At 46.7% G+C, this 26,384-nt stretch overlaps 1 protein-coding gene across 1 annotated transcript; it reads left to right on the top strand.

Moving 5' to 3' along the window:
- Positions 1–1,969: 1,969 nt before the first annotated feature.
- On the top strand, positions 1,970–25,515 carry mcm9 (minichromosome maintenance 9 homologous recombination repair factor). The gene is made up of 14 exons (XM_068753755.1): positions 1,970–2,134; positions 2,298–2,451; positions 3,337–3,443; positions 13,928–14,131; positions 14,299–14,380; positions 16,187–16,387; positions 16,472–16,597; positions 17,219–17,338; positions 17,568–17,742; positions 19,036–19,238; positions 21,944–22,147; positions 22,848–22,930; positions 24,617–24,758; positions 25,299–25,515. The coding sequence occupies exons 1-14, from the start codon at positions 1,970–1,972 to the stop codon at positions 25,448–25,450; spliced, it is 2,118 nt and encodes a 705-aa protein (XP_068609856.1). The 3' UTR covers positions 25,451–25,515.
- Positions 25,516–26,384: the final 869 nt, after the last annotated feature.

The following is a 26,384-nucleotide window of genomic DNA, read 5'->3' as shown; positions in this document are numbered from 1 at the left end:
CCAATCCTTATCCCGAAGTTACGGATCTGATTGCACTTGTGGCTTACGAATATGTGCGGCTTATTTTAGTACAAAATATATATATTTTTTAATACAGTGGGTGCGGCTTTTTCACAGGTGCGCATAATAGTTCAGCAATTACGGTATAAGTCGCTCCGATTTATAAGTCGCACCCCCGACCAAACTATGAAAAAAACCGCGACTTATAATCCGGAAAATACGGTATGTGCTGGAGCTCTCCATGCAAGCGTGGAAGAGTGGAAAAAAGCTCTACGAAAAATTATTGTGAATTTATGAGCGATTGGTCACGGGTCCGCTCGGAACCATCAGTCGGTCCGGGTCCGGACCGAGGTCCGCCATTTGGCGATGCGTGTTCGAGGGACTGCACAGCAGCACACACACAGCGCTGCGCACGTAGCGTGGCCAGCCACTGCAGGGATTAAAGTGCTCATGACATGAAAGTAGACATTTTTAAACATAATAGATAATCGAGAAATCCGTCCCCAGTGAAATAATGAACGAATTGCATAATCCTACTGCGAACAAAGAACCGTTCTGGGGACGATGGACCCGGATCTGAGGCCAGTGACAGGACTGACAGCAGCTTTAACCGGTGACTTCATTTACACAGAGAAAGTACTCGACACGCCTTCGAGTAGTGTTGCAGGAATTTATTCAAATACCCACACGGACGGCGTCACCTTATTTAGGTTCCCCAAAGATCCGGAGTTACCGGTCAGACCGGTCAGGCTCCCTCCTCCACCTCTCGTCTCTGTTCGGAACATTTTGAGCTGGATCGCTTCGATTCCGTTCCCACGATGAAGGAATCACTCGGTTGTTCAGTTCAACATAAACGCGCCTCGCTGGCGACAGCTGTGCCTGCTCGGTGGACCGAGCAGCACGGAGCGGGCCTGGGTCGTACCCACGGTGCCGGTGGACCGAGCAGCACGGAGCGGGCCTGGGTCGTACCCACGGTGCCGGTGGACCGAGCAGCACGGAGCGGGCCTGGGTCGTACCCACGGTGCCGGTGGACCGAGCAGCACGGAGCGGGCCTGGGTCGTACCCACGGTGCCGGTGGACTGATTTGGAAAGAAAAGAAGCCACGATTAAAACGTATTTCTAATCCTTACCGATCCGTGCCCCCCCCCGACGTCTCTACGTGTTCCCCCGACGTCTCTACGTGTCCCTCCGATGTCTCTACGTGTCCCCCCGACGTCTCCGTGTCCCCCGACGTCTCTCCGTGTCCCCCCGACGTCTCTCCGTGTCCCCCCGGCGTCTCCGTGTCCCCCCGCCGTCTCTCCGTGTTCCCCCAACGTCTCTCCGTGTCCCCCCACCGTTTCTCCGTGTCCCCCCGACGTCTCCGTGTCCCCCCGACATCTCTCCGTGTCCCCCCACCGTTTCTCCGTGTCCCCCCGACGTCTCCGTGTCCCCCCGACGTCTCCGTGTTCCCCCGACGTCTCTCCGTGTCCCCCCACCGTTTCTCCGTGTCCCCCCGACATCTCCGTGTCTTCCCGACGTCTCTCCGTGTCCCCCCGACGTCTCCATGTCCCCCCGACGTCTCCGTGTCCCTCTGCTTCCGCGTTGGAGTTGGTCTCGCCGTTCGCCGACCGGCTGCCTTCTGTCGTCTCAGTCGTTCCGTTCGGTTTGTATCTGTGCGGTTCGATCCGATTGGCAGAATCTTCCAAGCCTTCAAATATTTTGACTGCCTCCATCATGCGTCAGTCATAGTATATTGTTGGAGTTTCAGCCTGTGGAACCGGAACCATCTCAAAGTAAAAATACTGCACCAGTATCTTTAGTTGAGGTTTGTGTTGCTCAGATGTTCAGTCAGATTTGGTGACTTCATGACGGTAACAGTGACACTTACTTTTCACTTTGAGACCATTGCCTTTGCAATTTAATGTTATCCCAAAAACATAATTGTATGATTTTTGGATATAAAACCTTCTATTCTTGCTTCAGATCAAATATGTCGATGAATCCCGAGCAGGAAGCCCTGATCACTCGCGTGTTTGGCTCCTACCTGATGGAGTATCATCATGGAGATATGATCCAGCTCATTGCGGATGCTAATGGGGAGAGCCATCGGCCTGTTGTTGTCAATGCTATGACATTATTTGAAGCCAGCATGGAGGTAATGCCAACTCATTTCAAAACACAGATTGTGTGTGTATATATATATTAGGGGTGTAAAGTTATACTAAAATGTCATTTCGGAAACAAATAACTTAAAATGCTTTTCTTCATTTTTTAAAATCTGGGTACCTCTGGTTTGCATCATGGTTCTACTCTGGCAGGTCGGGGATTGTTTCGTCGCCTATCCCAGTGATGTCCTGTCTATTTTTGATAAAGTGTTACACAGAAGAGCCATGGAGTTGTCACAGAATGCCGATGGAACAGACAGAACAAAGGAGCGGCGTTTAAACGTCTCTCCTCATGCCCGCATCACAGGTGAGATGCACAGGTGAGACTCACAGGTGAGACTCACCTGTGCAGTGAATGCTGTTCATGTGCTGCCTCAACCGATCGTTCAGACACAAACGTGAACTTTCTCTTGATGACTCAACCACAAGGCAAAAGTGCTTAAAGTGTATTTGATATATTACTGCTGAAGGGGGTGAGTACATTTTTACCACTACTATTACTGTACTTTGTGTTATACAGTATATACGTTTGGGATGCGAAGGTATCGATTTGTTTAGACTTGTATTCGTTTCGGTACTGAGTGAGTTAATTATTTGTGTATTTCGTGCTCTAAACTGGTTTTACTAGGAATGTCTCGATCAGGTTTTTTTTTTACCCCAAGTCTGAATGATTTGATGTTGAACCGATACCGATCCGATACTTCTTTAATACATAAAAAAAAATAAAGACGAGTGAAAAACAGATCCAGGATGTCCCTTATTTTATATTTTAATTTAATTTTCAACATTTAGCTCTTAAAAAGAGCACTTCTGTGGCATAGCTTGAGCATTCAAGTAATAAATAAAATACTTTCTTCACTTTGGACTTGAACTAGTGCAACAGGAAATATTAAATTAAATAAGAATATTTAAAATAAAATCAAAAGCAGCTCAATCGCCAGGTTTTTGTCATCCACTTCAGAATACCACAGTGCAGACATACTCGCGCGACTATCAACCAATAGTGTCACAGGAAGTGATGTCATGCTGCATGCGTGTCACTTTCCCTTTGTCTTCCCAAGCAGACCTTGTTTCTTTGCGTGAGTAAAATAGCATACGGGCTTCGCTAGAAGAGCAGATTTGCAAAGATAAGTTGCTCAGATGAATGGATTGAAGTTGTCTTTGGTTGACTGGCTCTCCTGTGTGTGTCTAGGTCTGCCAGTGTGTCCCGAGCTGACGCGAGACACCATTCCCAGGTCCAGAGATATAGGGCGCTTCCTGTCTGTTACTGGTACTGTCATACGCACCAGTGTTACCAAGGTAACCCGCATGGCTCATGCTTACTTACCACCGCTTGTCGGAGCGCATTTGTTGCTTTATACAAGTGTCTTTGCCAGTTGGTTGACCTCATACATGCGCTCAACCAACTGGCTCTTTTTGACATATATATATTTAAAACGTGTATTTTATATTTTAACATTTGAACGTATTGTGGTAACACTGCAATTCAGAAAGCAACCCCTTAAATTAGGTTAAATTTGATCTCCCTGTCGGTTCAGCTCACCTCTCACAATAGTGCTGCTTTCTTCTGTATGTCTGTTCGGAGTTCGAGGGGCCAAATCATCATATTATATTATGATGGTTCCCTTCCTCACATTTGTTTCCATTAGAATGACATTTGCTCAGTGTCTGTTTTGTCCTTAAGCTTTTGTGGGAAGATCTTTTAACGACAGGTCACTGAGACACAAAATAAGTATCTTACATCATTAAATACTACAAGTCATGATCCTTCCTTACGCTCTTCATCTCTGTAATGGATGTACTGTGCAATGGAAGTATCCTTGACACCATATTAACAGCATCTCTGTTCTGATGCTCTCCAGAACCTATGAAAGTGCATCACGATCAGTGAATACTGTGGGTTACTCTTCAACTCTCTCATTCTGGTCCTCCTGGAGACCTCTGGACAAGGTGGCCCCCACAGGGTCGTTCTTCTGGACCATTATAGATGGCTATATCTTTTATTGGCATTTAAAATAGACACCACTGGTGCACATATGAATCAAATTTTGTTTCCAATGGCTCAGATAGGAACATGTAATATGGTTGTAATAATTTAACATGGACTGGTTTCTTGGATGATCTCAATGCAGGGTTTATTTCCCAGCATGCACTAAAAGCTTCAAAGAGAAAAAATTAAACAACCAATACAATGTCAATAACTTCCATCACAATAGCATACAGTTTAACAACAAAACACACAACATATGCAAGAGAAAACACCCATTTGAACAGTGATCCAACACGTCTACTAAGGCAGTGGTCCCCAACCGGGCCGTGAGGCCTTTGTTACTGCGCCGCACAGAACGTGCAATTTTTTATTTATTTTTTTAATAAATTATCAGTCTGAAGATGTTTTATTTTGAAAAGTGACTTCTGTGTGTAATGACGCACAGACGACTGCATGCGCCTTGACCGGTCTCGGTCACGTAGTTTGTGCAGCTAGAAGAGTTTGAGCGGTACTTCCCAACCACAAGAGACCGACGGACTGCAAAAGAATGGATCCGCGACCCATTTGTGAACAAACCTGGTGAATCAAGCCTGTCCGTCAACTGCTGACGGTGGCTCTAAAAGGATGCTTTAGACAACAACAGTGTTCTGGATTAAAGTCAAGGCAGAATATCCAGAATATCCGCTCAAAAAGCATTGAAAATCCTGCTTCCATTTCTAACTTCCTATCTTTGTGAAGCTGGATTTTCTGCAGCGACCGCAACCAAAAGCAAAGAACTGACTGGACCTACGGAACACACTTCAGGTGCCATGGTCTCCCATTACCCCTCGATGGGACACACTTTGGGTCTCCCGTTACCCCTCGATGGGACACACTTTGGGTCTCCCATTACCCCTCGATGGGACACACTTTAGGCGTCACACTTCGGGATTCCGTTTCCGGAATGGCGGCGCGTACACACGCTGCGGCCCGAGGCTCCCGGCTTTTCGTGCTTGTTTTTGTATTTTTGTTTATATTTGCGCCTATTCTGAGAATCCAGGCCCTCATCCAGTATGGAAGCGCTGAACTGTGGAAATTGGGGAATAACCAGGTTGGATTACCGTCTATTTTGGATTTTATCCCTCCCGAGCTCCAGCGAACATCGGAGCCCCCCACTATCCCCCCTCTGTGGCCGAGGAGGCGAAGAAGATACCGTAAACAAAAGCGGGGTAAGCGTGGCGGCGTGCGGGCTAGGCTACGTGCTAACCCACACAGACCGGCGCTACCCAGCATCTTCCTCGCCAACGCCAGGTCGCTCGTCCACAAGATGGACGAAATACGGGTGAGGATCGTCTCAAAGAGGACCGATAGCTGCGTGGCGATCTTCACCCAGACCTGGCTGGACGCCAACATCCCCGACGCAGCGGTGGAGCTAGCGGGCCGCTCGCTGCTCCGCGCCGACCGGACTGCAGCTTCAGGCAAGGCCAAAGGCGGAGGTTTGGCGCTGTACGTTCACAACTCGTGGTGTTCTGCTACGAACGTGATCGGAACATTCTGCTCCCCCGACCTGGAATATCTTGCAGTGAAATGCAGACCGTTTAAACCGGCTAGAGAACCTAGCTCCGCTGTGATCGTAGCGGCCTACATACCACCGCGTGCTAATGCTAAGCTAGCGCTGGAGGAGCTGTACTGCCTGGTAAGCAGCCAGATGGACGCTAATCCAGAGGCCGCTGTGATTGTAGCTGGAGACTTTAACCACGTGGAACTGAAAGCTGTGCTCCCCAAATTCCACAGATTCATCACCTTCCCCACCAGAGAACACAACATTCTGGATCAGGTCTACTGCCACATCCCGGGGGCCTACAAGGCTGTAGCAGCCCCCCACCTGGGTTTGTCTGACCACATCTCAGTGAACCTGATCCCTGCTTATAAACCGCTGATCTGCAGGACTAAACCCACCACCAGCACCGTGCAGGTCTGGACTGAGGAGGCTTCCTCAGCCCTGCAGGACTGTTTTGAGCACACAGACTGGGAGGTATTCAAAGAGGATGCAGATTTTGAGGAGTACACGTCATCTGTGCTTTCCTATGTTCACTTCTGCACTGATGCTGTCCTTCCCACAAAGACGATCACGGTTTTTCCTAACCAGAAACCGTGGGTGGACAGCACGGTGCGGCTTCTGCTCAGAGCCCGGGATGCAGCCTACAGAGCAGGAGACCGGCTGGCCTATAGCAGGGCACGGAGTGAGCTAAAAAGAGGCATCAAGCAGGCAAAGCACAGATACAAGCAGCGCATTGAGGAGCACTTTGAGAACAAGAACCCACGTGACATGTGGAAAGGCATCAGGGCTGTGACGGACTACAAACGCAGGGACCAGCACGGCAGCCACGACTCCACCCTGCCTGACACCCTGAACAGATTCTTCTCACGCTTCGACTCTCCGAGCAGCAGAAGGTCTGTGGATCTGCCCCAGCCTGAGGTGCAGCATCAGCCGCTCGTCCTGCAGCTGCACCAGGTCTCCTCAGCCTGAGGAGGATCAACACCAACAAGGCTGCGGGACCAGATGGCGTGTCAGGCCGGACACTGAAGACGTGTGCTGACCAACTGGCAGGGGTTTTCCTGGACATCTTCAACCTGTCCCTGCAGCTGTCCACCGTCCCTGCCTGCCTTAAGTCCTCCATCATTGTGCCGGTACCCAATAAATCATCCATCTCCTGCCTCAACGACTACCGCCCTGTTGCTCTGACTCCGGTGGAGATGAAGTGCTTCGAGAGGATCCTCCTTAAACACATCAAGGACGCCGTCCCTGCTGGTTTGGACAGCCTGCAGTTCGCCTACAGGGGGAACCGCTCCACGGAGGACGCCGTCTCGCCGACACTTCACTCGGCCCTGACTCACCTGGAGCAGCCTAACACCTACGTCAGGATGCTGTTTGTGGACTTCAGTTCAGCTTTTAACACCGTCCCGCCGGACATGCTGGCTCTGAAGCTCCACAGCCTGGGACTGTCTCAACCCCTCTGCTCGTGGGTCAGGGACTTCCTCAGCAACCGGCCCCAGGTGGTGAGGATAGGAGACACCACATCCTCCCCTCTGATCCTGAACACTGGGACCCCCCAGGGTTGCGTTCTCAGCCCTGCTCTGCATCCACTCCACAAACATGGTTGTGAAGTTTGCTGACGACACCACCGTGGTGGGTCACATCTCCAACAACGATGAGACCCACTACAGAGAGGAGGTCCAGAACCTGATGCTGTGGTGCTCGAGCAACAGCCTTGTTCTGAACACCAGCAAGACCAAGGAGGTCATAGTGGACTACAGGAGGTCCAGGAGGACTGAACACGCCCCCCTGTGCATACGAGGGGAAGCAGTGGAGCGTGTGGAGAACATTAAATTCCTGGGCATCCACATCTCCTCTGACCTCTGCTGGACACTCAACACCAGACACCTGGTGAAGAAGGCCCAGCAACGGCTCTTCTTCCTCAGGAAGCTGAAGCGGGCTGGACTCTCCTCTGTGCTGCTTGAAGACTTCTACCGGGCCACGATAGAGAGCATCCTGTGTCTCAGTGCGACCGTGTGGTACGGCAGCTGCACGGCGCAGGACAGGAAGGACCTATCCCGGGTGGTGAGGACAGCTCAGGGGATTGTGGGTCACCGTCTGCCTGATTTGGACTCTGTTTACACCTCCAGAGTCCAGAGGAGGGCCAGACGCATCCCCTCAGACCCCACCCGCCCGGGCCACAGACTGTTTGTCCCGCCCACAGACCCCACCCACCCGGGCCACACACTGCTTGTCCCGCCCCCATCAGGGAGGCGGTTCAGGACAATAAGAAGCAGCACAGCGAGGCTCAGGAACAGCTTCTTCCCCCGAGCTGTGAAAGCAGTCGTTCCCTCGTAGTGATCTGGGACGCTTTACGCCGGCCCTGTTGCTGCTGCTGCTGTTTTGCACTACTGCCTGTGATTCTCACTCTCTCTGTGTGTATATATATTCTCTCTGTGTATATATATTGTTTCTTAAGAGAGGGAATTTAGTTTATGTTATGATGTGTGCCTTAAGCCGTGGGCCTTCTCACGATTTTATTATGCTCGCATAATGACAATAAAGTATCTTGAATCTTGAATCTTGAATCATTGTCTCCCATTACCCCTCGATGGGACACACTTCAGACGCCATTGTCTCCCATTACCCCTCGATGAGACACACTTCAGACGCCATTGTCTCCCATTACCCCTCGATGGGACACACTTCAGGCGTCATTGTCTCCCATTACCCCTCGATGGGACACACTTCAGGCACCATTGTCTCCCATTACCCCTCGATGGGACACACTTCAGGTGCCATTGTCTCCCATTACCCCTCGATGGGACACACTTCAGGCGCCATTGTCTCCCATTACCCCTCGATGGGACACACTTCAGGCGTCATTGTCTCCCATTACCCCTCGATGGGACACACTTCAGACGCCATTGTCTCCCATTACCCCTCGATGGGACACACTTCAGGCGTCATTGTCTCCCATTACCCCTCGATGGGACACACTTCAGACGCCATTGTCTCCCATTACCCCTCGATGGGACACACTTCAGGCGTCATTGTCTCCCATTACCCCTCGATGGGACACACTTCAGGCACCATTGTCTCCCATTACCCCTCGATGGGACACACTTCAGGTGCCATTGTCTCCCATTACCCCTCGATGGGACACACTTCAGGCGCCATTGTCTCCCATTACCCCTCGATGGGACACACTTCAGGCGTCATTGTCTCCCATTACCCCTCGATGGGACACACTTCAGACGCCATTGTCTCCCATTACCCCTCGATGGGACACACTTCAGGCGTCATTGTCTCCCATTACCCCTCGATGGGACACACTTCAGGCGCCATTGTCTCCCATTACCCCTCAATGGGACACACTTCAGGCGTCATTGTCTCCCATTACCCCTCGATGGGACACACTTCAGATGCCATTGTCTCCCATTACCCCTCGATGGGACACACTTCAGGCGTCATTGTCTCCCATTACCCCTCGATGGGACACACTTCAGGCGCCATTGTCTCCCATTACCCCTCGATGGGACACACTTCAGGCGTCATTGTCTCCCATTACCCCTCGATGGGACACACTTCAGGCGCCATTGTCTCCCATTACCCCTCGATGGGACACACTTCAGGCGTCATTGTCTCCCATTACCCCTCGATGGGACACACTTTAGGTGCCATTGTCTCCCATTACCCCTCGATGGGACACACTTCAGGCGTCATTGTCTCCCATTACCCCTCAATGGGACACATCGAGGGGTAACAAGATGTTGTTCCTTAATTAAACACATCACCCCGGTCCTTCAAAACCTTCATTGGCTCCCGGTCCCCCAACGCATACAGTTCAAAGTCCTCATCACTTTCAAAGCACTCCATAATCTGCCCCCCCCTACCTCACAGATCTGCTCCACCATCACACCCCATCTTGTTCCCTCCGCTCCGCAGACGCCAACCTCCTTTCCCTCCCCTGTAGGACCAAGCTCCGAACCTGGGGAGACAGAGCCTTCTCCATCGCTGCCCCCACACTTTGGAACACATTACCAAAACCGCTACGAGCCTGCCCGGATCTTAACACATTCAAAAAAGAACTCAAAACGTCTGTTTGACATTGCTTTTAATGTATAATTTTGCTGTTGGAATTTCTATTGATTGTTTAACCGTGTTCACTTTTAATGTATTATTTTACTGCTTGAATTTTATTGATTTTATATCGATTTTACTGTTTTTATTATGTACACTGTAAAGCGTCTTAGAGTTTTCAGAAAAGCGCTATATAAATAAAATGTATTATATTATTATTTATTGTCTGTTGATGTTTGCATTTGACATAAGACCACTGGGGTGATTTATTATTAGACTACACCGGGACGGCTGCGGCATTAACGATTATTGAGCAAATGAAGGCCGGCCCGTGAAAATATTGTCTTAGATGAAACCGGGCCGTGGTGCAAAAAAGGTTGGGGACCGCTGTATTAAGGTAAACAAACTACAAATTCAACGAGAACAACATATGAATGACAAAAAAATATTGGTCCACAATGCCTACAAACAATATTTGTCAATGAAAGAATAACTCACAGATAATGGTGCCTCTTGAAGTTCTTGCTTTAGACGGAGCTGTCCCTGTTGCTGCCCCCTTACTAACCCACATGGCGCTCCGCATAAATCCTGTGAATCTCATTGGTCCAAGAAAAATCTGGTGATATGGCCCCAGCCACACCCAGGGAGGTGTCTGCGATTTAATTGGCCCAATCCAAAAGATCATCCAATAAACTATTTCCCTGTCACAAAATGGCCAAAACAAATGTGACAGACTAGATCAAAAATGTGCTTCATAAGCCGGAGATTCTCTTTAGGGCAGTAACAAAGGTGCATATTAGGGATGGGGAAACCCCCCGATTTGGATCAATACATGATTTTACACATGCGTGATGCGAGCGCATCGGCAGGGGAGTGACGGATCGATTCAATTAAGGCGGGCCACATCAGGCCCGCGAAAAGGTTTTCAACGGCCCCTGGGATGATATTGATTTATTATTAGGACCCGCCCACACCGCAGTAAGCCGGCAGCCCGCAGATCTTTTACCCGCACCAATACTACATTTCCCACAATGCAACGGTGACGCACCGATCAGTCAGCTGCTTCGTTTCACAATTTAATAGCGCAGCAGTCGTTAGCATAGCAGTAAAGTTAACTTTCAGATACCCATCAAAAATGGCAGAACGGAAGGTGGACACTGAGAACCGGGGGTTTCAGACAAGGTGGGAGTCGGAGTCCATGTTTATGGTGGGAGCGGGAGAATCTGTGTGTCTTCTGTGTGGAGTAAGTGTGGGGTAATGAAAGAGTATAATCTGAGACGACATTATGAAACGAAACACGGACAAAAACAAGGATATGGACACGGAACAAAGGCTGCAACAGGTTCTGTTCAAAAAAGCCAAATCACAAAGCCAACTGTTGTCAAAGCCAGCTTTAGTTTGGCAGAAGAGATCGCTAAATCAGCCTGGCCATTTACAGATGGGGATTTCATCAAAAACTGTACGCTTAAAGGTTGTGATGAAGTATACCCAGAAAAAAAGAAACTCTTTTTAAACGTGACCCTGAGCCGAAATACCGTTCAGAGCGAATCGACCAGTTGTCCATCAATCTAAAGGAGCAGCTTGACTATATGCGGTCATCTTAAAATTTTTCAATGGGCAATCGATAGTAGGCGTGTGAATGGAATGAGTGCTGCCCGAGGTTATAGCACTGTTATAGCACTATGTTGTTAAAGAGTATCAATCAACGTGCAATGATTTTCCTGTTATTTCTAGTAGAACTTTAATACACCGAACGGTGATACTTGGACACGTCCTCAGTGATAAACCTGGGGTCACTGGGTGTTTCGGGTCTTTAATCATTATACACCCTTGGCTTGAGTCCAACTAGCGCACCACGGATCTCCCCCTACGGATCCACAGCCAGCGCAATGCCCTTTCTGCGCTCTCAAGGAGGCTTGGTGGCTCTCTCTTGGTGGCTCTCTCTTGGTGGTTCTCTCTTGGTGGCTCTCTTTGAGTGCAGTCCTCTAACACCGAGGAGTTTGAGCACTCTCTGGAGTGAATGTCCAGCAAAATCTCTGTACCCGATTTTGACTGGCTCACAACGGGCTCTGTAGTGAGCTCAGAGTATTTGGCCCTCTTGCGCTCATTGGCCTCATCAATCCGGTCCCCCCAGGGGACAGTCCGTTCCAGCAGAACCACTTGCTTGGTTGACTATGATGTTAACACCACATCTGGGAGGAGTGAAGTGGTACCCATGTTGGCTGGAAACTTGAGTTCCCAGATCAACCTTGAGCTGCCAGTCATGAGCGTAGTGAGGAGCCCTCCTGAAGTGTTGGGTCCATGTCTCTTCTCCTGGGTCGTCCTCTAGTCCTGTCCTTTGCATCGTCCTCCCCAACACCAGCCACTCTCATGTCCTCCCTCACTACGTCCATGTCTCTTCTCCTGGGTTGTCCTCTAGCCCTGTCCTTTGCATCGTCCTCCCCAACACCAGCCACTCTCATGTCCTCCCTCACTACGTCCATGTCTCTTCTCCTGGGTCGTCCTCTAGTCCTGTTCCCTGGCAGTCCCATCCTCAGCATCCTTCTACTGATATAGTCCCTGTCTCTCCTCTGGGCATGTCCAAACCATCAAAGTCTGGTTCTACGTTCTGGCAACCACCAGATGAAAGCTGCCTGCCCGAAAGCGTTTGATGGTTGCCCACAAATATCGTATTTTTCCCCCATAATGTATCTAACAGACTAGTGATTTTCAGGATTGTGAAAACGTATAATTTTACATTCCTGTGATTCATATAAACGTTTAGACTCTTTTAATTTTTCTCCCTGTCTTGAGCGGAGTCTTGTATAAAATGTTACAAATAACATATAATTAAATACACTTGTCTCATTGTAACTGTTCGGGTTTTCCTTAACCCTCCCCAGTTCTTCTTCTCCGTGTGGGGGCGTGGTCAATAAAGAGGATTTGGGTCATGATTAAGATATTTATATAAATGCAGATCAATACAAGTTGGTTCAGATATCAGCGCTGAGGTTCGATCCTGCTCCGTGTGTGAGTCTCAGGTCCGAACAAAGGGCCGCCCTCTGCGTCCGTGTCTTTCAATGTCCATGAGTCCGTCCCCCTCCAGGTGCGGGTCCCGCCCCAGCCAATCTAAGCCCATGTTTATCTGTGCTGTGTGACATCACTGCTGTAATGCGTTCAATTGAAATCAGTCATTACAATCACAAACTAAATGTGGTGCGTCCTAGTGGTGGCGGCGTGTAATTACGTTGTGGAGTCCCATCTAAATACGGAAATTCCCTACATAAAGTACATTTACATGATTTATTGGTAACGCACTGCAATACAGCGGGTGCATTTAGTGTTTACCAAACCAGATCAGTGTAAAGTGTTCAGAATTCAACTGTAAATAGCAAATCAGTAGTACAGCTGACTCCGCCTCACGCTGACTCCGCCTCACGCTGACTCCGCCTCACGCTGATGCCGTCTCTCGCTGTCTTTTCCTCAGAGCCACTGTCTCTAAGCCGTCCATCATGGCTGTCCTCACCACTGTCTCTAAGCCGTCCATCATGGCTGTCCTCACCACTGTCTCTAAGCCGTCCATTATGGCTGTCCTCACCACTGTCTCTAAGCCATCCATCATGGCTGTCCTCACCACTGTCTCTAAGCCGTCCATCATGGCTGTCCTCACCACTGTCTCTAAGCCGTCCATCATGGCTGTCCTCACCACTGTCTCTAAGCCGTCCATCATGGCTGTCCTCACCACTGTCTCTAAGCTCTCCATTATGGCTGTCCTCACCACTGTCTCTAAGCCGTCCATTATGGCTGTCCTCACCACTGTCTCTAAGCCGTCCATCATGGCTGTCCTCACCACCGTCTCTAAGCCGTCCATCATGGCTGTCCTCACCACCGTCTCTAAGCCGTCCATCATGTCTGTCCTCACCACTGTCTCTAAGCCGTCCATCATGGCTGTCCTCACCACTGTCTCTAAGCCGTCCATCATGGCTGTCCTCACCACGGTCTTGTAGACCTGTCCCTTCGTCCTCAATGACACTCTCCTATCACAGAGCATACCTGATACTTTCCTCCACCCGTTAATTTAAATATGCTTAGTCTAAAACAGATTATTTCTTTTTGGTGATGTTAAAGGTTTCCCCACAATTCCTGTACTTCTGAGTGATGTCTTTCTTTTTATGTCTTGTCTTGTCTAAACAGTACCTCCTTTACTTCTTACAGGTTCTGGAATATGAACGAGAGTTCATATGCACTAAGTGTCATCATGTTTTCACGGTGCAGGCAGATTTTGATCAGTTCTGTACTTTTGCTCAACTGGCCTGTCCTAAACCTGATGGATGTAACTCAATCAGGTTTAATTGTCTGTCCGGAGGATCTGATCCAGCAGCTTGCAGGGACTACCAGGAAATCAAGTTACAAGAGCAAGTATGGCATCTATTGTTGTCTATTGTTGTAATCAGTAAACAAAATTAGTTCTCCCATACTTTTTATTTGAATGATTTTCTTTTCTTTCTTCAGATTCAAACTATTCTGCTGACTTTATAAAATGAGGCTGTTTGTTGGTCTGTGTAAACCTTGCCGTCTTACCGCAGGTGCAGAGGCTGTCGGTGGGCAGCATCCCTCGCTCTGTGGTGGTGGTTCTGGAGGATGACCTCGTTGACAGTTGTAAATCTGGTAAGAGCCGTAAATGGTGATGCTTCCATCCTTCAGGTACGGGATTAGATCGTTTACCTTGAGGGGTACCGTGCAAATCTCAGCACTACCAAGTGCTGATTCATGTTGGTTTTACGTGTGTAACTCCAAATCAAAGCAAACGGGATGGGGAGGTAGAGCGAGGCAGGAACAATATCAGCCATTTTAAGAGTACAGATTGCAGTACCTATAATAATATTTTTTCATAGTTTGGCTGGTCTCGCGACTTATACTCGGGTGCGACTTATATAATATTGAAATATTAAAATATGTACAGTAAAGCCCCCGTTGTCTGCAGTTCTAACTCAAGTATCCGCAACAATTTTTTCATCATTTCTTGTCACGAGAATGAATAATGAAATTTTTTTAAATGGAATTTTGCGGGATTTCAATTGCATGATCAGTTTGTTTACTTTTCAATTTCTGTGGTTTGTGGAACTTTTACAGATGGATAGAGAAATTCTTGAGAGGAGATTCTTGGTAGTTTTAAGGCAAATACTATGGGCACCGTGGCCTCCAGGGAGCGCCACAATAGGGGAAAGAAATACCTTAACTATAATTACATTAAAACTAGTTATTAAGATTAACTCTTAAAATGGAAAGGTCACATTGATTCAAATGTAAAGCTTTGTGGAGAGCACAGAAGTCCAATAAAATAACACTATTTGGGTTCAGATTGGGGGGGGGTTCCTCCCAATCACGCTCCTCCAGGAATCACTGTCATTGCCAATGTGGGCGGTGAAGTCCCCCAGTAGAACGAGGGAATCCCCAGAAGCAGCACTCTCCAGTACCCCCCTCCAAGGACTCTGAGCTGCTGTTTGGACCATATTTTTTTTAAAGCTTGCGAATGCAGCGGCCCTGTTTGAAATAAAAGGTTCACTGAACTTAATTTGATTTTTTGTTGAGCTGGAAAAAACATCTCTATGCAGTGTTGACCTATATCCCCAGAAACCACAACCACCATCCACGACTGCGTGCAGCTCAATTTAACAGGTCACACGAGGGTGGGGGGACAGTGACCCCCCCCCCCCCCCCCCTTTATGAATGTTAGTGGCTCCTGATAAGTCCGAGTTTCTACGGTTCGGCCTATCATGCACATGAAACCGTATATTTTTGTCACTACAAACTATTGGAAACTCCAGCCAAAGGTTTGTGAAAACTCCGGTTACGCGTCTGGACGCCTGTAAACGGAGTCTGGCGTTTAGAAACGTAACGTTTAAAACAGCTGTGACATCACGTGTGTGTGACCTGCGTTTACATTCAGAAACAGAATCAATGCCTTCAAAACGTATCGCATATTGTTTACTCGTTGACTTTATATTCCAAAACTACGTTTAGCAGCAATCCTGCCTCCTCTGTCATGTTTTGTGAACGGGACGACGAGAGACTGAGCGTTCTGATTGGATAGGGTTTGGCGTGCTGATGAATGCGTTTAACAGCGAGCTTATGTGGTTAGGTGAGGATGGAGGTTTTTCTTCAAAAAACCGGATGCAGTTTCTTTTCGAAGCGGAGGGGGAAGGATATTGGGTTTGTATATGGCCTCATTGGCCCTTTGCTTTCTGCTCCAGCAGGAGGAGGAGTATCTGGGCTCTCTACCTCTCTACCAGTCATTTAGAACTGAAGAAGCCTCTTGCATGAGAGCTGAAACGTCTTTAACCGGCTGATTCTTTGTTTTTGCTGTTTGGTATTTTCCTCGGACTCGATGACTGAGAGCTTCCGGACCCCTATTGTACCATGACAGTGTGTGCGTGCTGTAACTGGCAGTAATGGTGAGCTGCCTGCTCCTAGGAGATGATGTGACCGTCTATGGAGTGATCCGTCAGCGCTGGAAGCCCTTCAGTGATGGCGCTCACTGTGATGTGGAGCTGGTCCTCAAGGCCAACAACATAGAAGTGAACAACCAACAGGCTGCTGCTACTGTTGCCATGAAGAATGTTCAGAAAGACTTTGAAGATTTCTGGAATAACTACAAACATGATCCCATAGCTGGTATGTCAATATTTGTCTCAGGAAATTCCACTAGATGTTTTCTGCTTGTGTTTTAAAGTTCCCCCTTCTCTCCGCTCTCTGTAGGTAGGAACCAGATCTTGTTGAGCCTGTGCCCACAGGTGTTTGGCATGTACTTGATTAAACTGGCAGTGGCCATGGTGTTGGCTGGAGGGGTGCAGAGAATAGACTCATCTGGGACCAAGATCAGGGGTATTTGATATTTATGCATTTGAAAAATCTGACCGGAATGACATCACATCTGAACATTTTTGCCAATTTATAATCATCACAAATGGAGCCAACTGTTTAACCTATAAATAAATCTCAGTTAATTTTAAGACCTCCAAGCCAGGGGGTTTACATCTTTATAATGGGCGATATACTCATGGATTAAGTACTGCTGTTTTGGGTCCCATTTGGGATTATCAGTTGGTATATAAGAAGGTCCGGGTTGGCAGGAAACAAGAAAATCATGCAGGCATTACTTGAGATTAAGGTGAGCTAAACTATTTTTCCATTCTCAATCCATGCAGTACAGGTACTCGGCTCGATGTGGCAGACAAACAGACCGACAGACAGGCCACCGTTAATCACCCTTTCTACCTGAGTGTGGTGGCTCTGTGTAGAAAGTGGTTGGTCAGTCATGTATATCACGACAGTACATCTTTCCATCCATAATAATGTTTTTGTACAGATACTCTAAGGCTGTAGGTTCTCAGAACGCCACTATTAGTGGACCTGTTATATATGAAAACTGAGAGATGTTGGTTTTCATCACCTGAAGGAAAATGGTCCTGTAAATTGCTGCATCACGACAGTTCTTCTCTACAGGTGAGTGTCACATGCTGCTGGTTGGTGACCCTGGAACAGGGAAGTCTCAGTTCTTGAAGTATGCAGCTAAGATCATGCCTCGATCTGTTCTCACAGCTGGAATCGGATCAACAAGCGCAGGTGAGCTCAATTCAAGTTGAGGGAGCTTGAGTGCTTCATTTATTCTTAATCATTCATCTCACATTGATTTTGCAGGTAAATGTAAACAGGTGATGTTTTGCTGTGTTATTGTGTTGTATGTTTTTACTATTGGGTCTAGAGCCTGTAATAAAGTTTATATATAAATAGTACCTACAGCATATAATCAGTAGATTTTGGGATGGAGTGAGTCTTTGAACGTTTGTCACAGGACTGACTGTAGCAGCGGTGAGAGACGGAGGTGATTGGCACCTGGAGGCGGGAGCCCTGGTCCTATCAGATGGTGGTTTGTGCTGCATTGACGAGTTCAACAGCATCAAGGAGCATGACCGCATCAGCATCCATGAAGCAATGGAGCAGCAATCTATTAGTGTGGCCAAAGCTGGGTAGGCCAGTCACGCATGCATGGTCAGAAGACGTACATTCCACGGCCTGCTGAGCATCCGTACCAGCAGTGCGTTCACAGAACGTAATGGTCCAGTCATCCAGAGTGCTGTGAATGCATCTGACGTTAGGTCAGGTTCAACTGTTCAACTTTATTGTCATAAAACAGACAAGCACAATGTGAAATAGATTTCACAATCTAACTAAGTGCAATTACTATCAGGTTCCAATTATTTACAGTTGATATATACAGATCTGGTGCAATTAAAATACTACACAGCTAGATCTCAAAAACACAGGACGAGATGTAAACAATCCTCTAAGTGCGAGCACGTGCTTTGTGAATGCCCCCCACGTTGTTGACACGGTGGAGTTCCCCTTGGCGGGTGTTTCGGGTTACACTTCTTCAGTAGTATACCTCAGATCTCATTGGGAGTTTTGGCCATTACAACTAGACACCCTAGACTAAGAAAGGCCCTACGGGGGCAATCAAGTCCCCGCGGTGTGTCACCCTCTCCACTGGGGGCCCAGTCTCTCTTTATCCACGGCCACTGGCTGCTTCTATCAGCCTCTTCCGATGCTGCGCTTTGAGTTTGAGTTTCTCACAGAAAAGCACTATATAAGTCCAATGCATTATTATTATTACAAGCTTCACCCACTGAGCCCCCCAGGGTACTGTGAGTTCGATGATGAAGACCTTCCTCAGAGAAGGGGACCAGAGCACCATGTCGGGTCTGAGGGAAAGCTAGCTGCGGGCCAACATCCACTCGCCTCGTCCAGTCGCAGGCTCCTCCAGGATGATTGTACTCCGTGGGTGTGGTGCTGCTCCTTTTTACAAGCCTGTCCACTCACGGACAAACGTGACCTGCGGGGTGTTAGCTGCTGCTGGTGGTAATGAGTTGGTAGCGGCTTGTTTCTTTTCCAGGGTGGAGGCGAGGCTCTTAAGGACTTGTTTACTGCAAATGAATATCGGCTCCAAATATCGTTATTGGCCAGCCATATCGGTCAATCACTAAATGTGTACTGTATGTTACAAGACGATTTAAAAATGGCAGGTCTGGTTTGTCTTTAAATTTGACCTTTCTTTGTGGTGATGATGAATGTGATGAATCAGTCGTTGACATTGCCTCTACATCACCAGAGCTGGCCCTCTGGTGATGGTGGCAGACTTTGTCATTTTTAAGGTATTTGGTCATAGTTGTTGCATAATAAAGCAACTTGATGAACTGATAGCATTGTTGCTGGTAAGAACAGTTTTGATTCATTCTCCTCTCTGCCCTCTCTTCTGTCTCCAGTATGGTGTGTAAGCTGAACACTCGAACCACCATCCTGGCAGCCACCAACCCTAAAGGGCAGTACGACCCCGAGGAGCCGCTGTCTGTGAACGTGGCTCTGGCTAGCCCTCTGTTGAGTCGTTTTGACCTTGTTCTTATTCTGATGGACACCAAAAACCCAGAGTGGGACCGGATCATCTCCTCTTTTATTCTGGAGGACAGAGGTAGACGATGCTGTTTGGAATTTGGAAGTGAAATTCTTATGGCATGGTAATTGAATTACTATATGAATTATTAAAGCTGGAGCACCTCTAGCCACGTGGTAATTGTCTACCACTGCAGCAGAATAAGTTATTTGAAGAACAAGCACAGAAGGTAGGGAGCTATTGAAATACATCAGCGTTAATACTGTTGGCCATCGTTTTAGCATTGTGCATTAGCTCTGTACAATGTGAACACTTTGTTGGCAGTGTGAGCCTTGGCTGGCCCACTTTGAACACATCAAAGGAGTCACAGAGGTAGGGATTTGTTTCCTGTGTGAAAGCCTACTCAGGGTTTATCTGCCATTGCTATTGGCCTTTGAGGTGTCCCAGTCAAAATGTAGAGCCCGTACATGAAATCTTTACAGAGCGCCATCAATCGATGGCTTCTGTTTGCTGGGATTGGTCTGAGCTTTGTTCATGTTTGATTTTAGAAGGACTGCATTCAATCCCAATTCTTCGTGTTAGCCCTAGCACCTGTGCATACTGGGACGGTGCTAGGGCTAGTTGTAGCTTGTCTACTCATCGGATGGTCGGTGGTTCAATCTGGAGCAGCATGTCCAAGTATTTGGGAACATTACTCACGCTGGCTGTGAGTGAAAGTATGAATGGTTACCACTCCTAATGACTAATAGGTATAAACCACAACAATATATGAACGTTTGTGCTGCTACTAATATGAAGCCTTTTGAAATGCATTATTTACTGGACTGTAGAAGTCAAACTTCACTACATTTTGTGTGTTCCTGTGTAGGGTATTGTGTCTTGCTTGGGAAATCGAGGGTTCATGACCATCCACTGATTCCAATAACTCTTCAAACTTCATGTTTTCAGATGCCGACTCAAAATTGATGGGTAGATTGTGGTAGAAAAAGATTTTCTGTAAAAGAAGTGTGCAAATGTTAGATATCCTTTCAAGAAATCATTCAACAATATTCAACATTTGCAGTTTTTGATTATTGTACATGCAGATTAATATATAATAGATGCTACGCACATACAACAATCGCTGTGTTTTGACCGTGTAATTCTCAACACGTTTTTTACAGTAAACTTGTGGTTTTTGCAATTTTTGGTTATTTTTTTCTAATTAACGAAATGTAATGTTATACAAAATTATATTATATTATTATATTAAATCACAATTTTATTTAGTGATACCAAAGGTCAGCTTTAAAGAGCTGCTTTCGTGCTGGGCCACAGGAGGATTTGTGAGGATGAACTCATCTTTCCAGGAAATGCTTATTCCTTTCTAGTCGTTCAGAGGTGGAAATATACTTATGTTTGGAAAGTGTTTGACGAGCCAGTGATTCAAGGGTCAGGCTTAATTGTCATGTGCAAAACTAAATAGAGCGGTAACTGGTATTCAGGGTTAGCGAAAATGCCCTCGGGATTTTTGATAATAATGATACGATATTGATATGCCAAAATCTTCAATACACAGTTGTACACAATAAGTGTTAGAACTCTATCTGCATAAAACACACATATTGCACATCAAGTGGTGCTTACTGCAGTAAAAAAACCAACAACAACTTCAACAAACACAAGTTTGTCTTCAAATAGTCAGCATATAATGAAAACGTTTCACTTCAAATTGTGTGTAGAATATTCAGATACATGGCTGCTTGGGTGATGTCTGTCCAGCGTTTGCTTCCGTTGAGAAAAGGAGTGCATCAAGTCCTTTTGCTCATGCTGGCGGCTCGTTTGGTGCTTTGGCTAGAATTAGCCGCTGTACACACCTCGAGCTTTTACACGTGCCTCGTACTGGATAGGGTACTTCTATCTGAGGTGGTGAAATACATTTGAAGTATTTCCCCCTATAATTAAAACAGTATTCTTGGACTGTTGCCGCACTTTGTTCTTTATCTGTTCCTTTCTACCAAAACCGCTTCAACCACCAAAGTTGTTCCAGTTTTGGGATTAACTCATCCTCTGAACTCTACCGCTCGTGTTAATCCTCGTGTCAGGATAGCGCTATGTGTGTTTTATGCTGATAAGTTATAACACTTATTGTGTATAAATGTATATTGCCGACCCCTATCTGTGCTCAGTTGAGTATTGCTCAGCTCAGATGGTGTTTACCAGACAACACCAGCTAGCAGAGCTTTGATCGGCGCCCCGTTGTTTTCACCGATAAGAGCAAGTGACTGGAAGAGTCTGGAGTCTGTCATGAACATTACGCTGCCCGTAACGTTTGGCATGTTGCTGCGAAACGTGCCACGCCTTGATTATCAGGCATCATGCTGGTGTAGCTGGCCCAGGGCCCTGTAGGCAGGGCTTGGGTAAGGAAGGCATTCAAACCATTGACTGACTCTTACATCCCCCCAACCGAAGTCCAATGGGACGGCTAAATATTGATACACCTGACACTGCCGCGTTCAATCACACACTGTCTTTATACGTTCTCTAAATGTCTGTCCTGGTGGAGCCTGCGATGTTCACTGCCCAACCAACAACATTTACATCAGGCAAGCTTTATTGGACCACCAACATTTATCTCCATTCAGCGGTGCATCATTTCTTAATTGTCATTTTGGATTATGCCTGTATAATCAGGGAAGTAAAATAATCCATCTGTGACTTGTTTACTTTAATCCACGTGTGTCTTTTTTGGCCCATGCATGTGCTGGAGAGTTTATGCTGTTTCCTTGCTTTGATTTTGCCAGGACAATGTTCTGAGAACTCCAGCCTGTGGACCATGGAGAAAATGAAGGCTTACTTCCGTGTGATTAAACACCTCCAACCACAGGTGTGTGATGAGGCCAACAGCATCTTGACTCGGTACTACCAGCTGCAGAGGCAGAGCGATGGCTGCAACGCTGCACGGACCACGATCCGCATGCTGGAGAGTCTGAGCAGACTGGCTGAAGGTGACCACTGACATTTAACCTTGATTTACAGCTTTGGAAATCAATTGGTGTCAGACTTGTAAACCTGACACCAAGAATATTTCAAAGTTTAATCACGATGGGGATTTAAAAATGAGTTCTGTCTGTACTGGGCTTGATTGTTAGCCCATATCCATTCATGACCATATTTTAATGCTTGCAATGTTTTTACAATCAATTATATGGTACAATCTATGTACAATAGAATGTTATTGTGCAGCACATTGGATCGGTGAAGTAGATAAAGGCAGTCCGGTATCGGACTCTCAAAGGAGGGTCACACTAATCTTTCTTCGGACTGCCTTTAGCTCTGATTAAGGCTGTGGCGTTCGTCAATAATCTTCTACCACTTTTAACATCAACTCAAACCTCTGTGGTGAAAACTGTCACCCAATTAGCTAATTAGCATCTGGTTATGTGATCCGACTGTTAGTTAGAAAACGAAGTTACTTTCATGAGTACTGATCACTAATATTATTGATTGACCATTTCACATTGAACATATATCTCTGTGTTTTCATCCATTTTGGTCAAACACTGAGCCTCTTCTGTCTGCGGGGGGGGGGGGGGGGGGGGGCCTTCTGTGCTTGCACTCGTCTTGGTCTCGGTTGGGTGTTGATTGGGTGTTGATGTTTTCTGCTACTTCCTGTAACAATAGGCAGAATTCTGCTCTGCCTCACAGCACATGCCAGGCTCATGTTCAGAGAGACCGTGACCGTAGAGGATGCTGTTATGGCTGTCTGTGTGATGGAGTGCTCTATGCAGGTAGGAAGTACTGATCACTAATATTATTGATTGATCATTGCACATTGGACATATATCTTTGTGTTAACTGTTATGAATCGTTTAATTACCTCTGCCAAGGCGAGGCGGAGGTTATACAATCGCCAGCGTCTATCAGTCTGTTAGCAAGATAATTCAAAAGGATCTTAAAACATAACTTGCATAGTTCCAATTGTATTGTTGTATTGCCAGTTGAGTTCATTGATTTTATTGCAAGCTACTGCAGGGTAAAAACAGTGTTACACAAGTTACACGCATGTTCAAATCAGATTCGGTGGATGCCTCTATTACCGGTAGTTAAAGTTAAGTGACTAAATGGTCTTAGCTTTCAGATAAGGTATTATATATCCATAAACTTGTAATATGCAGTTTGTGGCAACCCACAGGTTGAGTTGTGATAGTTTTTCAAACCAGAATGCACATGCTACATGCACTTTGTTTAACAGTGTACTTAAATTGTCCATGTTTACAATAGCAATAATAATTAAAAAAACAAAACGTACTTGTCAGATTTTCTTTATCACCCAAGTAGGCTTTAGGTAGGCCTGAGCACCTATTGGCACAAGGGGCGGGGCTATTGCTTTTGCAATACAGAAGACGACCATCGGCATTCAACTTCGCAATGCAGTTGACGACGACTAACACACACCGACACTCAGACACACATCTACATACACCCCGACACTCAACAACACACACACGCACACTAGTTTACATTGCGATTGAATCGTGAATCGAACCGAATTGTGAGATAGCTGAATCGTTAAAGCCCTAGTCTGGAATACCGCTTTTAGATCGTAGATATATTTTGCAGCTTCAAGTAGCATTGCTAATGTGGCGTTGGGCATATGGGCCTAAACGATTGTTGCCAACAACGCCACTTTAGGACTTGCACCCAAAGATATCTCATTTTTTGTTCCTTTGGCTCCCGGCTCGTTTTAGCGGGTTTCCCACCCACAGGTCCGCTCACAGTGAAAACCAGCACGGCATTTAATAATTCAAAATATTTATTTAACACTCTAAAAACAAAAGAAAAGGAGAGACAAGGCGGTGACAGTCTACGGCCAACCTGCCTTTGACGGGGAAAACACAAAGACAGGAACAAGGGAAGGGAAGCACCTACATACGCCCCCCCAATCAGTGGCAAATGGGCCACAGGTGCTCCCTCCCACCCCTGCCTGCCTAATTACATCCCATCCGGTTACACTATGTAAGCTTGAACCGACCACTGACCACTTCAGCTTTGATGGCACAACTAATTTCATTCACTGATTCATAGCAGGTCAAACTTGATCAAATTTGACCCCAAAAGTAGGCTGTTTTTATTACTTCGTCAGAACGCGATGATGGCGAACGGTGGTTAACTCCCTGAAATAATGGCAAACTGCTGTTAACGCTGTGGAAAACAAATGGACCACCACCTGCTTTGTTCTGGTCTATCTGTCGTTAGAAAGTCGACAAAGAGGATGAAGAATGGTAACTTCCATGATGTATGCAAATCCCAAACACTGAGTTTTGTTTGAAGATGATGGACAGCATTTGATGGACGTGCCAATGGCCTAACTTGATTGGAGCATAGCCTTGACGTCTAAGGAGGTTGCCAGCCATTCCACACGGTAGCTTGTGATGTCCCTGCTGTCGTAACTGTGTTTTGCTCTCCTGTTTTAGGGGGGTGCTCTGTTGGGAAATGTTCATGCACTGCTTTCCTCGTTCCCTGCTGACCCAGGACAGCAGTACCAAACTCAGTGTCGAATACTATTGGAAGGACTGAACCTGCCAATGTTGCTGGAGAAAGAGATCAGGAGACTGGACAGGTAAACTTACTGCTTTCTCTTTCATGTGTTGTTTGCAGTTAGTGGCACATTGATTCTCGATTTTTTTCAGAGCATACTGTATTAGCCCAAATATAAGATGACCCCGAATATAATACGGCCCCCTCTTTTTCAAGACTCAAGTTTGAAAAAAGACTTTTTGAACACCAAATTCAATTTTTATACAGAAAATAATTACAGTACATCTGAAACAAATGATTATATTCTAGAGAAAAAGCATGTTATTTTTCCTCATTCAAATCATGCAAAAACTGTCTCACATCTTAATATCTAGCTATTACTGATTAAGGTTCCTAAAGTTAAAATGATTTAAAATTGATCACACAGCGCTGAAAAGCCACCAGCTTCTCTCCGTGTCAGAGGGCAGGCGCTGGGCTAGGTCCGTTACGCCGCATCGTTCTCCTACACCAGCCGAGGCTTGCTTTGAAGTCAGCGGCGGGTATCTCTAGCTCTTTGGCTATTTCCACGGCCTTGAGCCGAATGACAGCTCTGCTGATGGGCATCCCGTCCTCTCGTTTCTCGTCCACGTACGCACACACCCTCCTGTGGAGCTCTTGGAAGCGGCCGCTTTGAGGACCACGGGAAGCTTTTCTCTGATCTTTTTGAGCTCTCCATCCCGTACAGTACACTCTGTGACACCATATTTCACAGCCGCTTTGCGATTGTTTGAGGACTCTGCCTCATTCATCACCATCATCTTGAAGTTGGCATCGTAACTTCTCCTCAGCTGCCGGTTAACCTGGCCGATCTTCGACCCACTTTTCTCCAGATTGTCGCTACGTTTCTCCATTATCGCTTCTCTTACCGGTATTTTCTTCTCTTTTCTTTCTAACCGCTATTTTTTATTTTTCTTCTTCGTGCTACAGCTATTTTTATTTTCTTCTTCGTCAGAGGGGTTTGCTTTGGCCTGGGGAGTTAAGTTCAGCAATCGCTTTAAAGATATCTGGCGCCATCTAGCGTTCTGAATGGGTATAATGTCTAGACTCCGAATGTAAGACTACCCCCACTTTTTCAGTCTTATTTCAATGCAAAAAACACAGTCTTATATTTGGGCCAATACGGTAGTTTCCGGGTTCGGTTCCTCTGTGTGGAGTTGGTATGTTCTCCTAGTGTCTGCGTGGGTTTTCCGGCTTCCTCCCACCTTCAAAAACACGCAGTTTAGGTGAATTCATCACTCCAAATTGTCCGTAGGTCTGTGTGCATCGTTTGTCTCTGTGTGGCGCCTCGGATCTGCTGGCGACGGGTCCAGGATGTACCCCGCCTATCGCCTGTAGACAGTAGTGCTTGGTGTACCTCCCTCATATTTTGGAAGTTAAACAATATGGCTGATGCTTTAATGACAATTATGGTAGCAACTGGGGTGTACAAGTTCCTTTGGGATGAATGGGGTGAAACAAACAGACAAATTACGATCTTTGGAACCAGGCAATACACACGTTCAGGGATTATCTCAGGGGCAGGACACAGTGTGACGATAAAAAACATCCTCTCTCCACCTAAAGAACACATCATGGGAGTGCCTTAGGACTCCATTTTGGGGCCCTTGCTCTTTAGTATCTACCCGAAATCAGGATTGCAGCAGCTTCGTAAAAGGTAGTAAATTA

Source organism: Brachionichthys hirsutus, chromosome 20 (assembly GCF_040956055.1).
Source record: "Brachionichthys hirsutus isolate HB-005 chromosome 20, CSIRO-AGI_Bhir_v1, whole genome shotgun sequence".
Taxonomy (NCBI): domain Eukaryota; kingdom Metazoa; phylum Chordata; class Actinopteri; order Lophiiformes; family Brachionichthyidae; genus Brachionichthys; species Brachionichthys hirsutus.
This window is presented reverse-complemented; position numbering and strand designations above follow the sequence as displayed.